Genomic DNA, 18,074 nt, shown 5'->3' on the forward strand with positions numbered 1-18,074 from the left:
ATCCTCATTGTGTGATTACATACGTTTTAAGAATAAGCCCAATCTGGAGAATTATCTTCAAGATAAATTGGATTTTTATGGTGCCAGCTTAAAGTTTAAGGCAAGATCAAATACACTGCCTCTAAACGGTAGAGTTGCCTCTTGGCATAATAGTAAAACTTCTGGTTTATGTGATTTGTGTCATAGTAATAATTATAGAAGATATTAGGCATTTTATATTTTCTTGCCAAGTGTACAATGATATTCGTTCTAATGAGTTCAAAAGATTGAAGGAAAGTTTAGAAAGGAATGGTTTATTATATGTATGGGAATTATTTATTACAAGCAACATTGATGAGAAATTATTTATCTTGAGCTTGGTGACTGCACCCAATTTTTACAAACTTTTCCTAGTGACTTAGTTCACACTGCTAATGTTTGTTTTGATGTCACATGTAAATCTTTACTGAAAAGAACATGGAAGGCACGTAATGATTTCCTTAAGTAATTAATTCTTCACCACACTGATTACAATCTTGTCTATTGTATAATAATGTATATACCCAGTTGATGTAGTTTTAAGTGGCTGGCACTCAGCTTCCACCCAGGGGCCAATTGGCTTTTGATGCTGGCTTTATTTGCTTCATTCTTTTTTCCTCACTTCATTTGACCCACGGGTGGACGATGAATGCAAGCCAACTTAGTATTCTGTTTAGTATTTTAACTTTAGTATTTTAAGTATTCTTTTTTAGTATTTCTGTTTGTATTGTTAACTTTTGTAAATACTTTCAGTATCACCTTTTAACTCTTGTTAACTTTTGTTTATATGGATGCACCACCAAGACGGTGGGTGCCGCTGTTATAAAAGCGTTTTCCAAATAAATAAATAAATAAATAAATAAATAAATAAATATAAAATAACTCACGCGTAACATATCATTTATTCCATACAAAGATTGCTTCGTAACATCATTAAATATCAATAGACATCGACTATTTAGTAGAAGTAGGAATATGACACAACAAATATACCTGCATAACATTTTCCAAATAAATTTGCGTTGAGTGGTTAGTAAGTTACAGGTTTTCAAAATAGGTTGTTTTGTCAAAACTTGGAGTTAACTATTTTTACGCAATAGCCTGTTACTTCTATTAGAAACTTCCAATTTCTAAAATCTAAAATTCCTTCCGAAACACCCTGTATAACCCAACATTTTAACATTTTTTGTAAAACGTTTTGTGTTTGCTGGGAAGGGAGGTGTTTTTTGTGTGTATTTTTTGTTGTTGCTAAATTGACCAAATACAGCAGATTTCACATAAATTTGACATTGCTAGTAGTTTTCAGCATCTACCAGGAAAACGATGAGGCCCTTTTTATTTACGATTATGAGGGTTATACCCCTTCCGCATATGTTCCGCATGTTCCCCCAGCAAGAAGGAAACAATGAGTGGTTTTTTTCTCTCTTCAATTTCAGATTGCTCTCCACGTGTGTGTCCAATACGCCAGGCATTCGACGAAAAATCGTGTGGGTGCGTGAAAGGTAAAGCAAATTATACCTCGTTTTTAACAAGCAAACTATACTGTATTAAATTTCAAAGTCATCGGCAATTAACATTCTGCGTAAAAATGTAAGGTTATTCCGATGCTATTTAAAATCCACTTAACACGTGGGGGTCGACGGGCGCGGGAATTGAAATTGCTTGAATTTCCCAAGGAATTTATCGGAAAAGTAAAAAGATCTACCAAAGAGATCTGACAAGGCATTTTAAAAACAAAATAACATACGTGCCCCTTCATATTTCAGATTGTACACCACAAGTGTGTCCAGAAGGTCAACTGTTTGACAAAGAAGAATGCAGGTGTATTCGAGGTAAAAAAGAATATTTCTGTTGTATTGCTTCTTTTTATTGTTTTACAAAATTCTTCTAAGTTCATCAAAAATAATGTTAATCAAATTGAAGACATCCAGCCTGTGAAGATGAATCAAGCATTCACAACAACCGAAGTTGATGATGCTGTTAAATGACTGAAAAACAACAGGGATAGATGGAATAAATGCTGAAATACTTAAATACGGACCAGAGAAACTACACGAGGAAATTGCGGGCATATTCATCGAAGTAGCTGAAACAGGAGCAGTACCATGTGAGCTTCATCAGGGAGTCATGATACCGATCCCGAAACCTGGGAAGCCCCAAGGACCCCCGGAAAACCTCAGGCCGATAATTCTACTGTCAACTCTCAGAAAAATATTAAGCATTTGCATGATAACTCTGATTCATGCGAAACTTTATTCAAGAATCAAGAATCCCAAACTCTCAAGCATCATCATTACCACTACAACCACGCCAATAGAAATCATATATTAACTGCAAATCATCGAAAAAACAAATATTTAAAACAAATTTTTATTTTATTACTGTGAGCAGAGTTTGCAACAACAACATCAACTACTAGAGAATGCTCAAATGAAAAAATAAACAGACTATTTAAAGTCTATTATGAAAAAATACCTTGTTTCACATTTTAGTGACGTTTCGCCACTACACTAGTGGTTTCATCAGACTGGTACTCTTCACATCATCTTTGACCAACTCATCATGCCCTCAGCGGTAGTTCATGTTGCCCATAGTGGAAACAGTCTGATATGACGAGTTACCAGTCTGATGAAACCACCAGTGTAGTGGTGAAACGTCACTAAACTGTGAGTAAACATCTTCGTTTTTACCAGAAATTGTTCAAAATCCACAGTTCATTAACAGCTACTGTTAGCTGTTGCGTTAAGAGAAATGAAATTCTTCCTGCAATTCCAATGGTCACTGACGGACTTACCTAAATAGTCTTATCCTTGACAACTATAATACATACTCACCCTATGTTTATAACGTTTGTGCATTATTTGTCGTATAAATGCAGATTGTGCTCCCGTAGAGTGTCCTCCAGGTCAACTGTTTGACGAATCCTCTTGTAGCTGTCTTCAAGGTAAGCAGAACCTATAAGATTGATAAAGGTTCTTTTTCAGATCCAATAAAATGATAGTACTCACTCAGAAATATTTCAATTCCTATCAGGAATCTTGTTCACTCTGGTACTGGTGTTTCTAGATGTTTTTAGAACCGGCAACACTTTTGTCTGGTTTTGATGACGTCACCAAACTTTCTTGTTGCCGAGAATTTATGACCTGGTCATAAATTTTGTCCAGTCTGTATGCCCCCTCGTCCTTGTTCATGGTGTCTTTCCCTCTACTTCTAATCCAGATTGCTTCCTTTAGCCAGCGTGTTGTTTTGTCAGATTCTTGGTCAATGACCTGAGCCTCGTCCCACCCAATCACGTGATTTTGGTGTACAACATGTTCTGCAATAGCTGATTTGTGGATTTCTGAAGCTGATGCTTTTCTTTGTGACCTGGTGAAGCTCTTGGCGCTCACTTTCTCACTTTCTGATTTGTGTTCTGTTAGGCTAGTCTCAAAATCTGGACAAAATTTATGACCAGGTCATAAATTCTCGGCAACAAGAAAGTGAACAAGATTTCTGATAGGAATTGAAATATTTCTGAGTGAGTAGTATCATTTTATTGGATCTGAAAAAGAACCTTTATCAATCTTATGAACTATGAACGATACTGATGAATCTGTTTCAAGGGAATAAGCAGAACCTATGCAAATGATTGTTTGTTTTACCCTAAATAGTTCTTCAAAATGTTATTACAATAATTGTAATTGGGTGTGTGTCTGAGTGCCCCTACACTTTCTTATTATCTTCAGAATTACACAAATTTGCTTGTGTCCACATAAAGTGTATTATACTGTTAGCATGGTGAGTGTAAGATAAACGAAATCATTGTAATTAGGCCAAATGAAAAGCGAGATAATATTTATTTTATGTTTCAACAACATAGAAAATCGGAATAAAATATTAAAGGTGCTAGGTGCTAAAAGTAGTGCAGTGTGTTCCCTCTTTGGGAAATATTGTGTGGTGTCTGTTTACTGTGTATTTTTCTTCTTTCCAGCTTGTAAACCACGCCCCTGCCCGCCGGGTCTGTTATTTGATATAGCATCATGTCGCTGCATTAAAGGTACTATGACAATCGTTGATTTCGTTTTTCTGGACAATTGCTGATTATGTATCCGTCTCTTTTTTAAGTGTCATTTTCAAATGGCCCTTAGATTAAAAGCTCTTAGAAGCTCATTCGAATCATAATGATAGATCATTCCTATCGTTGGCACTACCAGAATAGCTTACAATTGTATTGCTCTTTGTAATTTGTTGTAATGTGTGCAATCGTATGATATAATGGTTTATATGCTGTTTTTATAGAGGTTATCCACTTCACTCATATGCGACTTCTAACAAAAGGCGCTGATTCCCGTAGTATTCCTCATTCAAACCAATTCAATGCACGACCTCGGAGTTACTTGCATGACTTTGGCGGGCTATTTTGAAACAGTCATGGTTGCACACGCAGGTACTTCTTTTGAAAGTCCTAAACAAGCTATAGCTGTCGCTGATAGGATATGCAGCTTATATAACACAGATAACCTCTATTGTGTATTATATGTATGGCCTTGTACCACCTGGGAACCAAGGGAGAACAGTGCCGGTGCATTGATTGGTCACCCCAGGTTGAATAAGAATTGAATAAATAAATAAATAAATACACATGGTCAACACGTAATCGTAATTCTGCATCAAGGATTGATAATTGGTTTATACCCCAATTGCTTAAAATGAATATAGTAGATCGTAATATTGTACCAAGTATTATGTTCGATCATCAAACAATTATTATGAAGATTTCTTTGAGTGATACCGAGCCTCGTGTGCCTGGTTTTTGGAAGTTCCATAACAGTCTTCTAGAAGATGTTAATCATCATGATTTGATTAAAAGTGTAATTTTAGATGTTAAACGTGAATATGTTAATTTGAATGATCAACAATTTTGGAAATTTATGAAATTCAAATTACGTATGGAAACCATATCATATTCCACCACAAAAAAACGAGAAAGAAATGCTCGTGAAAGATCTTTGACTAAAAGATTGATTAATCTTGAAGAAAAGCTAGATAATGAACTTCAAGAAGAATTTGTACACGAGTATGCCGAAGTGAAAAAAAATATATAAATACAAAGTTAGTAGTAGTTGTGTGAGGTCAAAAGAAAGGTATCATGATCAGGTATCAAGGAAAAAGAAAGCTCTAAATATTTTTTTAACTTGGAAAAAAGAAATATTTCATAAGGGGAATTGATGAAATATTTGAAATGATGAAATAATATCCTTATAACAAAATCAAACGGTATTCTTGGCGAAATCAAACTCTTTCATGAAGATCTTTTCTCAAGTATGGTGATTGTTATGAAGATATTGAGGAATATTTAAATGACATTGAAATTCCAAAGCTTTATCCACAACAGCAAGAGTTTTGTGAAAAACGTTTGACTTCAGACGAATGTTACAAAACCTTGACCAAGATATGTATAAAAATATTAATAAATCTCCTGGAAGTAATGGTTTTTCTAGTGAGTTTTACCTATTTTTCTGGGATTTGCTTGGAAATGTTTAGTTGGTTCTTTTAAATTTCGGTTATTTAAATGGTCAACTTTCAACAACGCAATCGCAAGCAATAATTTCTCTTCTACATAAGCCTGGAAAAGATCTAAAGCTTATCAAAAATTGGCGTCCACTATCATTATTAAAAATCGATTACAAAATAGGTACAAAGGCAATTGCCAAACGAATGGAAAGTGTACTACCAAGTATTATAGGTTATCATTAAACAGCCTCAAATGTAGATATAATTCGTTTAGTTGAAGATATGCTGCCGATTTGGAGAAAGCCTTTGATTCCGTTTAATGGTGTTTTCATGGGTAAATGTTTTTATTCAAATATTAAAAGTTGTGTAATAAATAAGGATTTTTCTACTGGTTGGTTGATGAACGTTATCAACAGCATTATTCGTGTGTGTGATAGAAATGTTGGCTTTAATAACTTTTAATGTAATGATATTAATGCCATATAACTCCGAAGTGGGGTGGAGCTAAAGTACTTTTCAATATAAAATCCTTAAATCCTGAATTATTCCATGTAATAGTTATTTAAAGCTAGTTAATCTTTAAGAGAACGAACCGTGTCATTTCTGTCAAACTAAAGAAACAATTGATCACATGTTCCGAGTAGTACTTATTTAGAAACAGGTTTTCAAATGAGAAACCATAATATCGCCATTTTTCACATTTTTAAGTAAAAAAATTGAAGAAGAAAAAGCTTGTCAGAGAATAAGTAAATTGAATATCTTTCGTATGAAATGGAAAGGTATTGTGTAAGGCAATTATGTAACAACAAAGTAATTATATATAAATATAATATTATTGTCTTTCTCGTGTGGCCACGGACAAAGTATTGAAACGAATTTTAAAATATGCACAATACATGTATTGTACTAGTCCTATATTATGTTGTAATAGATGCTTTTGTATATGTGGTGTGTATGTTGCTCTTATTCTTTCTATCTTTTACATCTTTTTATCTTTACATCGTATATTAATGTTACGACGGCTTCCACAAGAACGGTTGCTAAAGTCTTTAGTTGAAATAAACCATTAACTGACAATTCATACGTGTTCTTTTTATTGTTTCAGCTTGTACTCGTACCTGCCCGTCGGGTCTATTGTTAGATGAGAAATCATGTAGCTGCATTCCAGGTACATGTACTGCTACTTGAACATGTGTTCTTTTTCTTTTAATACTTTATTTACTAAGGCGGCGTAATGATTTATAGTGCGCTACGCACAGGTATAGCCCACAAGCCTCCGCACACTTTCTAGTTCGCTTAGGGACGTAGCAAGTAAGTGGACATGGTAGACGAAGTCCAAGGGCCCGAGGGTTCAGACGTCAAACACCAATAGAGAGATTGCGATGACCCAAACGCAGCACTTGGAACGTACGTTTTCACGTACGTTTTTACGTACGTTAATACGGTGTTAAATAGTCTCGGTTCCAAACTGGATTGTGCTCATTCGTCACGAAGGAGAACAAGTCGGCTGGAATAAAGACTATAATATTTGATCTAATCTAATCTAAGTCGATAGAGGGCATAGTGATCGAAAAATTAACAGCCTAAGCGCAGGCTACTGAGTCTGTGCCTAATTCAAACAGGCCGCTTTTGATTTTGACCAAAATTTTGACATAACATGCTGATTAAACTTAATTGTTTTTTTTGTGCTCCCCAAATATTATAGTTGCCCAAAACATATTTTGGTAGATTAAAGATCACTACATCCATATATCATGACTTTACTTTCGAAATGAGACTTTTTCGTCCTGAAAATTGGGCGCGTTGCATGAACTTCGGCATGAGGTAAAATCAGCATATTTCAACGTAGCATCTGCGTTTTATACTACGTTGGAATCCAAAATGGGAAATCGCAATGTATTTTTTTGTATGCAAAGTATCACACACATTTCAATGGGCATCTCTGCGTATGGACATCGCGTATAAATTTAGTCGATTTTCAACACATCGCTGTACCTTTCTTTATTATAATGATTTGTTACAAACAAAAAGGTAATAGTAATTAGTCTTTCCTTCGTATGTTCATTATCATTGACTGTCTTGAACATATTGTAAAATGGACAAATTTTTTGCATTTTCAACGATGTGTCTACGTTTATTTCGCACGAGGAAATTCGTTAAAACTGGCTAAATACGTGACCTCGCTTCGATACAGGAGAGTGGTTTTGAATAGATCAACGTACGTCCGATACCTACGCTTGGAAATCGCAATATCTCTAATGTCTAACGCCTTACCGACTGAGCTAAGACTGCTTGTAATAAAACCATAAACAACTAACAAAACTACTAAAGATAAACTAGTGTAAAAACCATCAAACATTTTTGTCAAATGTATGTACACATTTGCCTATTCTACGTTTTGTATATCAATATGTTTACGCTCCCTGTTTTTCAGCAGATGCTGGTGGCGTGTATTTATCTCGTTCACCTTTTCTGATTCCCGGCCTGGTTTAAACGCAAATTGGCCTACAGGCCCAGCCTAAATGTTGAGAACCATCATCTTATAGAGGTTATCCGTGTTCTATAGACGAATCCAAATACATGCATTCCTACACCTGACTAGCAGCCTTTAGTTGGGTCCCCGTCGGCTACAATGCATCCAAAATGAAATGATTCGGCCTTGGCGGAAATTTTAAACTGCATTCCATCACCCGTTTTACACCTTCCGCGAAAACACAGGTAGACAAAAGAATGTTTAAATTTTACAACACAATACAGTTCCAACAGTTGTGCAAAAAAAGCCGCCTTACACCTAGAGAAGGTCGAGGAGGGTTAATAGAATAATACAATAGAGATAATTCCGCAGGTAATCCCGTCGCATCTATTCATAGATGTACAAATGGATGAACAAAAGGACTATGTATAAATAGATGCGACAGGATTACCTCTATTGTATTTTATTATTCTATTAACCCTCCTCGTCTTTGCATCTTCTCTAGGTGTTAGGTGGCTTTTATTTGCACAATCGGGCGCTCAAAACACCAGGTTGGTGCTAGCGGGAAACCAAAGATGGCCGACCAAATCCTGACCATGACTTGGCTCGTTGGATTCGTCTATAAGCTGCATATCCTATCAGCGAATACTATACCTTGTTTAGGACTTCAGAAGAAGTACCTGCATGTGCAACCATAACTCACTGTTTAAAAATAGCCCGCCGAAGTCATGCAGGTAACTCCGAGGTCATGCATTGAATTGGTTTGAATGAGGAATACTACGGGACCCAGGGCCTCATGATGCAGTCATGTCTACAGTAGAATTCATCTCAACCTTTGCAGGACTTAACCCCATTAAAAGCTATTAAACCAAGATAACACTCATTGAAACAGCTCAACTGATTAAATCGGATCTTCTCTGGTTGTGCACAAGTGACTGTTTTCATGTGCGATATCGCAATAAAGCTGGTATTCATAGCTTCAGTTGGGTAACCGATTATAAAGGAAACGAAAGGAAACAATGTTATGTGTGGCTTTGTTCACGAAATCAGACAATGTCGTGCTTTTTGTAAACCAGCATTCTTGAAAATGAGCAACATAATGATTTTTGACTTAACACGGTTTAGAAATAATTTCTTCATATTTTTGGTGTTATCTGTCGTTTACATGTCCTTCCTAAAACACAAAAGTACGACCCTCTCCAAACACCTAAATTAGCTAAAAATTTAGGACATGTTACAAAACTTTATTTTCTAGAACCTATTTAGAATAATTTAAATGTAGCTTTTACCGGTTTTTTGTGGCATCCTTCAGAAGTGAGCGGTCCGATACCAATATTTTCGGTCAAATCTCCATTCAAATAACACGGGGAGTTGGCTAGCTATGCCTTGCCCTCACTCATATTTTACAAAAGTACGACCATTTCTGAACATCTAACCTAGCTGTAATTTTAGGTCATGTTAGAGAAATATATTTGCTAGAAGTTTTGGAGAATAAATAAAATATTGGCTGGTTATTTTTCACACAGTGATGTTAACTAGGCAAGTGTCCATTCTCCCAACATACATCATTTGTAGGGGTCACGCGTCAATGGTGAGAGCACTGTGTATTGTGTATAGGAAAACGGACAGTAACTGCAGTATGTTTTGTTAGAAGTCACACATGAGTAAAGTGGATAACCTCTATTGTGAATTTCTCGATTACAGATTGCTCACCACGTGACTGTGGAAGCGGCGAAAGATATGACGCACAAAGGTGCATGTGCGTGCCTGTGCCTCAGACAGCACGTGGTAAGAAACATATGCAGTATACATTATTATAAAGTGGACATAAGATCTCAAGTCTATCTCACACCACCAAATAAACCCCCATAGAGATATGTACTAAATTTTTTGCCTCAAGAAAACGTTATTTTTTCTTCCTAAGAGCGACTCAGTTCTTAGCGACAGCTATGATGGTTGAAATTAGCCCTAGCCTGATCCCTCTGACTGGGACAAATATAGGTTGACCGTCATTATTTTTTACGACTGGCCCTCGAAGTCTATGATGTCTGGGAATTACCTAATTTACCTGCAAAATCATGCCAGTGTTTCTGTATAGAAAAGACTGCTTAAAATCATCAAAAAATACTCGATCTGTTCCATCTGTGGTACACTTGCAGGATTTGATATTACTAATAATGACCATTTTAATGCTCCCTTTAGGCCATCTATGGCTTTTTCTGAGAAATGCATTCAGGGCGCACAACCGTATAATACTATTTGGTGGTGTGAAATCATAAGCGAACATGCAGCCTAATTAAAATTTCTTTTGGCGTATTTGTAATGTTTACACATGTCCCAACTTGCACCTAAATGGAATCAGCCATTTTGTTGTGTTTGTAGGTCAACAGAGCAAAGTTCGGCATAATTCATGAAGTCATAATTCATGAATTATGACTTTATGTCCTCTAGAATTGCATGTTAAACGGCCAAAATAACCAGTAGGGTTTCTTTCACTTTTTTTTAGCCCAAAATGAACAGAAATCCTTCCTGACAATTATTATTAATAGTATTATTTCAGCATTTTGAGTATAGAATAACAAATTTAAAATTTGAAGGAAATCTTATGATGATTTTTGACATCCTTATACCTCAAATGATAAAACTAGAATTGGTTCCATTTTGTCTATGCCCCCTATACTTCCCACGAGTGGACAAAGGTCATAGTGGGGCCAAAATGTTTGTGGTATCATGTTGTAATATACCTCGAATTGTTCCCCTGATTACTGGGAATTAAAAAAAGTCTATTGTCATACTATACGGTATTACACTAGATATCCTAGGAGTTATAGAGTAAATTAGGGCAAATATTAAATATCTCATGCATAGAGGCCACATTTTCAAAATGCACCGATTCAATTGCGCCTTGTCTTAACTTACTCCTCTCGACAAACGAAATAGGATAATAATTTGTTTGAGAAATGTATTGGCTGCATAAACTCTGAAGGGGACACGACAATACAAATTGCACCAAAAAAACCCGAAACCCATAGCGCCATGTACTATTAAAACCAAATGCATTTCAGATTGCGAACCAAGAGAATGCCCACGTAATGAAATATTCGACGACGAAACTTGTAGTTGTGTACGACGAGATCGAGGTAAGAAAAGGAATTTGATTAATTGAAGTTGAAACAGGACATTTTGATTGATTGATTGATTGATTGATTGATTGATTGATTGATTGATTGATTGATTGATTGATTGATTTGATTTGATTGACACCTAAATATAAAGCAAGGAGGTTCTAGAAGTAGAACCAGACGTCGTGCCTGCTTTCCCGATCCCGGCCGCTTTCGCTATTACCAATGGGTAACAGAAATTTTAGTTGACAGTATGAAAGCGCACATTATAATTTCTAACAAAGTCCTCCTGGTGTAGTGTCCACCCCTATATCCATTACCAACACCCCATCCATCCGTAACCTCTCCCAAACCCCTACCCAACCAGCGGCGTAGCTGGGATTTTTTTCCAGGAGGGGCAAGCCCAGGGGCGGGGCCCAAATCCACCAAATTTCCCTACACTTGGGGGGGGGGGGCCCAAATAGACTATTTTGCCAGGCTGCCCTCCTCTCCTCTCTCTCCTCTCTTTTTCCTCTTTCTCCCTCCTTTTTTCCTCTTTCTTTTTCCTTTTTCCTCTTTCTTCCTTCTTCCTCGCACTAGGGGGCGGGGGCCCAAATAGACAATTTTTGCCAGGGGGGCAATTGCCCCCCCCCCCTGCCCCCCGGCAGCTACGCCACTGTACCCAACCTCTCCCCACCCCTACCTCCCACCACAGAAAATATCCACATTTTCTACAAATTACTGGTATTTTCAGAAACCTCTACTGCTACATAACTACAAATTCAAAATAAAAAACCTTTTAGCCCCTTTCTAAATAATTGAACTTTATATTTAAACACACCAAAGTATTATAAACATTAACGATATAAACGCTTCCTTAAACACACTGTTTAAGTTTTCCTGCTGTTTAGACCGGGCCGTAACACTCGTATTCAATCCATGTATTTGTGAAATATATATAAATATGAAGGATTTGTGAAATATATATATTGTGAAAATATATAGACCTTGCGAAACAGATCTGTAAAGCTGTAATGCAGTTTTGTTTCTTGACTATAATTATATAGAAATAAAGCCTATATATTACCGATCCTAAAAGTGCATTTTAGATACCGTATTTAAGTTACCACAAACATTTCATTGGAAATGATGACCGAATCAATATAAAATGTCCCAAAATTGGCGGCAATTTTGGATTTATGCGAAATAAGGCACACATAGTGAGACGTTTGGCAAACTTGTGAAACATGTATTGATTTTCCTATCTGGAATAAGCATTTTAGGCATTCTAAGTATCTGAAAAGTTATATAAGACTTTAGGGACTTTTAGTATGTCATTCTAGGGATATTATACAAATACATTATGGTAAAACATTTAAAAAAAATTGTGTTGCAATTTGTTTGAGGTCAACCATTACTTTGCCTGGACTGAAAAACTGAAGTCACTTCACGGCAGTTTGACAGTTGCTAGGCAGTTTAGTGCACAAACTACACAGTAATGCTTAGCCTAAAATTTATGTACGTGTGTACGACAATTTTGTGTGTACTACTTCAATAGTGAAACAGACTTGTCCCGTATTTTGATTGACAGTTGCTGGGCAGTTTAGTACACTAAATTTTTCCAAGATAGCGAACATCGACTGAAAATTATTTCGGGCCATTTCCGACAAAAAAGAGCTTATTTAGCAAATGTCAACATAGTCATGATAGTGGCATCGGTTCAAATATTTTCCTAGCAAATATTTTCCAAATATTTTCCTGAGCTAACACTTGCTTGTTCAAAATATGATAGTATTGTAAAAAAAAACGCCAATTGTTCGTCATTTCTCGTCATTCAGATTTTTTTACAGAACGATAAAAATATGCATCACCTCTTCCACAAGTCAATCTCTTACACCACAGGCTTGATTGCGCATTGGGTATGTGATTGACTTCATTTGCGCAAACATCCTTGGTTTAGAGTAGGGGAGTTAAAAAGATTAGGGGAAGCATCACAAACAGGACATCACCGGTCAAAATTGATTGAGAAGGCCAAATTTACCATAGGGTAAATTTCCAAATTAATTTCATAATTATTTGGCCACTTCAGCTTAGAAAATGCAAATTTGTATGCGTTTTGCGCGAATTTTTGTCCAATTTCAACCATATTTGACCATTTTTGCTCCAAAATATGGCAAAAATGTTAATTCGCTTCGAGCGCATTTGTACCACTGCCATGGACCAATCGTGTTGTCTTGCTCATGGCCTAACAAAAGGAAATGAGGTCTTGGGTATAAATGCATGTTTATGATATCCACTAAATATAATGTCATTCATAACGTTAACATATTACTTTTACAGGATGTTCAGGTGCTACAAAACAATGTCCTCGTGGTGAACGCTTTGACGATATTCTTTGCGATTGCATTCCCGGTATGTCATGAGTAGCTAGGCCTAACCGTATTTAGTCAAAATACTAGTAATGATTTTTAAAAAGGTACAGGCTCACGAACTCACTGCATAATATGGACACTCAAAAAGGAAATATTTTGAACATGGATATGTTCTTCAAAATCAAATTAAAGCACATAAAACATGAAACTTTTCTGGTATACATTAACACGAATCTAATCTGAACATTCGACACTATATATGCGATGTTCCATCGTAGATGACAGATTTGAAGTTATTTCTTTTTATCATTTTTATCTTGTTCATGATTATGAACTCATTCACAGGTTGCATTGTTCAGGACTGCCCACCAAGCATGATACTCGACCACGACCTTTGTATCTGCGTTCGTTGCAAACGGCCCGATGAGGGCTGTCCCAACGGATTCCGATGGGGTACTGATCTCTGCCAATGTGTCAGCATCAATGCATTACCGGACGGTAACGCAGACTGTCGGTCACCGCTACGTGGTTGTCCTTTGGGCCAATCCTGGGATTCTAGTGCGTGTCAATGTGAAATGTTAGAGACTGATAATGGTAGTGGTGATCTTCACGAGCCGTTCGATAATGGAGGCGGTGTCGATGAGTTTTGTACGCGACCACCAGTACCTTGCCTAACAGAGGAATATTGGGATCGCGATTTATGCGAGTGCAGACCAATTGCAGCGTCATCGCCATTTGCTCGCTGCAAACCCCCATCACACGGGTGCCGTAATGGGTACCAATGGGATATTAACATTTGTCGATGCGAGCCAATCAGACCGACGGAACCAGCATCAGCGGATAGGGCAATATGTACGTATCCTCGCAGAGGCTGCCCAATAGGCCAACAGTGGGAACCACGCTTGTGCAGATGTTTGCGCCCTGGGGCAGTATTACCTGTGTGTATAGGACCAGCGTCTGGTTGCCCGCAAGGACAGTATTGGGACTTGAATGAATGTAGTTGTACAGGTGCACTTCCGTGTCAGCCAATTCCGTGCCCAGCAACAAGACGGATGTACTTTGATACGGAATTCTGCCACTGTAGGCCTTTCGGATATTACAGTAGAAAATGAGAAACAATTTAATTTATATTATACTTTAAGAAGTGTTTTCAGACATTCTGCAGGTAGCAAATTAGAAAAACAGACACCGAATCTATTTTTGGACAATACTTTTCATTATCCATTTCAATACAAATTAGCGAAAAGCTATGCGACTATATAGTTTTCGGCAAGGTTCTTCAGCGGTGCCGATATGACGCCGTTTACATCGTAAACACGGAAGTGGGATTCTAATTGGCTAATTAAATCACGTCATCATCACATTGGCACCTCATTTGCCGATCAAGCTGCGTAGCAACGCGTGATAATCAGGAAGAGCAGTCGGACAGGATCTTGACGAAAACTATAGTAACTATAGAAAACTATATAAATTTGGCTATACGTTCATGAAAGTTCATCTGTGTTGGTATAAATCATGATTTTGTGTCAACGCGATAAAACCGTTTAAGATAAACTATAGCCAAATTTGATTTTTATTACAACTTTTGATCCAAACACAAAGAAATAATACCTACCTCGGCATTTTAGAGTCAAAGAAGCTAACCAACCATCTCTCAACAAAGACGGGGGTCGGTTCAAACTTTCAAGAGTCTACGAGTCTGTTATCAGGTCAAAGGTCAATGACTTGATGCAGTCACTCACTCGCTGATGAAAGATGGAGTACCATCTGAAAATTCCAATTTAGGAATTATTTCTTTGTGTTTGGATCAAAAGTTTTAATCAAAATCAAATTTGGCTTAACGGTTTTATCGCTTTGACACAATCCCTATTTCAACATTTAACCATATTGTGAACACTCAGCGTGTTTATAGTGGGAGCAGATGTACGGTACATTGACGTATAAATTCTACCCGGTCAGAAATTGTCCGGGTATGTACCGTACATCAATATCCTTCTTAACCAGATGATATTGGCGCGAGGTATTGGCACTATAAACACCTGAGGACTTAATTATGTGCTGACCTGAAGTAGCAGTCTCTTTATGATGCGTTGGATGCGCGCAGAACATTCAAAACTCTTTCAGCCCCAAGGGTTTCCAAACGAGAAGCTAGCATGTTTGCCGCCATGATCACACTGTTGAAAGGGATGTTTATAGCTCCCATATAGCTCGCGCCACAATATTTGTACATTTCCCGTGCTTTGCAATTGTGACCTCGAGGTCATTCCAGATGTACGGTGATGTTGGTTGGTACATGATTTGTGCGGTAACTGTGCCTCACTATAAACAGCTAGGGTTTCGGTATACATAAAAGGAATATCGTACACAATGTACTCAAAACTTAGTATATTCACTATAAACACGCTGAGAGAGACGTTATGTAGTACAAGAAATTATAAACGATTCGATAAAGCCATATACATGTTTCAAAGTGTACAGCATTTAAATGATCACCACCAAAATATGGAAAGGATCGAGGAGTTTCCTGTGCGCAGTGGAAATGGATGGTGTAAATTTATTTCTCGCTCTACTACTCAAAAAGTCCAGCCAAAGCGAGCCACTCGATCGAACGTGCCTCAGGTCGGTTCTATTGATGTTGCAACCTACCCGCACGCCGAGTACGTACAGTGATATGGGTATCACGCATGCGTTCGACTAATATTTCGATCACAATAATAAACCGTATGCAAACACGGTTTATTATTATATCTCAGATTTGGTCAGCAATAGAGTATAAGGCCTGGGGTAGGGTATCTAAGTACATTAGATTAGTGTAGAAATCTAGATTTTTAGAAAAATAGGGCTTCATATGAGAAAATGTTACAATTTGACGTTAATATGCCGCGCAAAACGTTATGACCCAAAGTTTTGACCCTTTGCGGCTTATATAATGTGCCCTATCATGTTTACGTATCGTGCATGTGTATGGAAAGGACTGCTTCCGCGCACGTGTATCCGCGCGTGACTTTGCGTGTGTTACCCACTGGACTCGTCGATTAAGTTCCTGGGTAAATTATTGCAAAGGAAAATTAGGTCAGGGCAAAACTTAGCGATGTGCATGGCGATGTGTAATTTTATACACGAGTATTAAATACTCTTGAAAAGTAATATAATTTATTGTGAGTGCTATAAAAAATGTTAACCATCTTTAAAATCGTGTACATGATAGAAATACTCGGTGAAAGATGCTTACTCGCCTACCGGCATGTGAAATGGAACAATTAAGCTGATATTTCAACATCCACATTGTGTACAGTAAATATTTTATTAATTCCGTGGTCCGGGCATGCACTGGTGATCGGCGATCACGTAGAACTGATGAAGTCTCCTCCCCTTCTACGAGCCAACGACCGTCTTGTTGTCAAGACCGTTGATGATCCAATCAGCGTGATTGCTTATCACTTCTGCGTTTACGCGCATGTGCGCTCGGCGCACAGCACAGACCACGGAAGTAATAAAACATAACTTTAGATGTTTAATATTTGAAATGTGTAGTTGTAGCATTAGGATAAAGCAAAAGCATTAGCTACTACTTTTTGTTTGAATTATTTTAGTGTAACTAGCTGTACACTTTAAAAAAATATATATAGAATTTAGTTATTAAACTTAGAATCTAGTAACATATTATTAAGTATCATTAAATCTTTGTAATTTATTTTTGTTAACAGTTTCCTCATCATACAAATCGGTTTATCCAACCATAATATGCATCTTGACATAAACAAATAACAATGTACAAAAAATGTAGACACTATTACTCTACGGTTTTGTTTTGTAAGCATCAATTTTTTATAAAAAGATTCAGTTTTAACTTGTTCTCTGTGTGATGACGTTCTTATTATCTATAGATGAGGTGACCTCAATGTTTATCAACAAAGGCAAGGGACTGGTATCATCTTTATGCTTGAATGAACCCCATGCAACCACTACACTGTTTAATAGTCTTATTGTGATGTGGCGGGAGTTTTAAAAACACGAGCCCTGAACAAAATATGATGCGCGCGCATACTGCCAGGCAAAAAACAATGGAAATTGTGATGATGCGTGCGCATACTGTCAGGCATTGACGTCAGAAGTCACATCATCTATACTTGTGGATGTAAACACAGAACGAGATTTGCAAATTCATACTAGTCCAATAAAATTCCACGTAAGCTACGTGCAGACGTTTCTTTATTGATGCTATTGTTGCAAATTTCCACTTTACTTTCCTTTAGAATCAAATCTGATTTAGATCGTCAAACACGTGACTTAAAAGTTGTATTGCCCCTCGTCTCTATTCATGGTATTGCCCCCCGCTTCCTAATGGTGATTGTTTCCTTAATCCATCTCTTGTACAACCCCCAAACCGACATTTTACCTGTACATGCCTGCACACATACACACCACCCTACCTTCAAATAAAACTCTCCAATTAAATGACACAGAGTTGGTGATAGATATGTTCTTCTGATCTTGGATCTCCATAGCAAGTGAGAAGTTATTATATTGCACCCATACACACACACAGAGTGACCCCACACCAAAAAAGAAAAAGATATATAAATGTTATAACACACTGGATGTATATATAGCTTT

The 18,074-nt window shown here is 37.1% G+C and overlaps 1 protein-coding gene across 1 annotated transcript in view; it reads left to right on the forward strand.

Annotated features, from left to right (window-relative positions):
• Positions 1-15,091, forward strand: part of LOC140136930 (uncharacterized) — an 83,101-nt gene extending 68,010 nt beyond the window's left edge. The window contains exons 50-58 of the mRNA XM_072158582.1: positions 1,455-1,520; positions 1,785-1,850; positions 2,897-2,962; positions 3,989-4,054; positions 6,617-6,679; positions 9,689-9,772; positions 11,050-11,124; positions 13,426-13,497; positions 13,803-15,091. Coding sequence (XP_072014683.1) covers positions 1,455-1,520; positions 1,785-1,850; positions 2,897-2,962; positions 3,989-4,054; positions 6,617-6,679; positions 9,689-9,772; positions 11,050-11,124; positions 13,426-13,497; positions 13,803-14,569 — 1,325 coding nt within the window. The 3' untranslated portion in view covers positions 14,570-15,091. The remainder of the gene's footprint in view (positions 1-1,454; positions 1,521-1,784; positions 1,851-2,896; positions 2,963-3,988; positions 4,055-6,616; positions 6,680-9,688; positions 9,773-11,049; positions 11,125-13,425; positions 13,498-13,802) is intronic.
• Positions 15,092-18,074: the final 2,983 nt, after the last annotated feature.

The sequence above is a fragment of the Amphiura filiformis genome, chromosome 17 (genome assembly GCF_039555335.1).
Source record: "Amphiura filiformis chromosome 17, Afil_fr2py, whole genome shotgun sequence".
In the NCBI taxonomy this organism is placed as follows: domain Eukaryota; kingdom Metazoa; phylum Echinodermata; class Ophiuroidea; order Amphilepidida; family Amphiuridae; genus Amphiura; species Amphiura filiformis.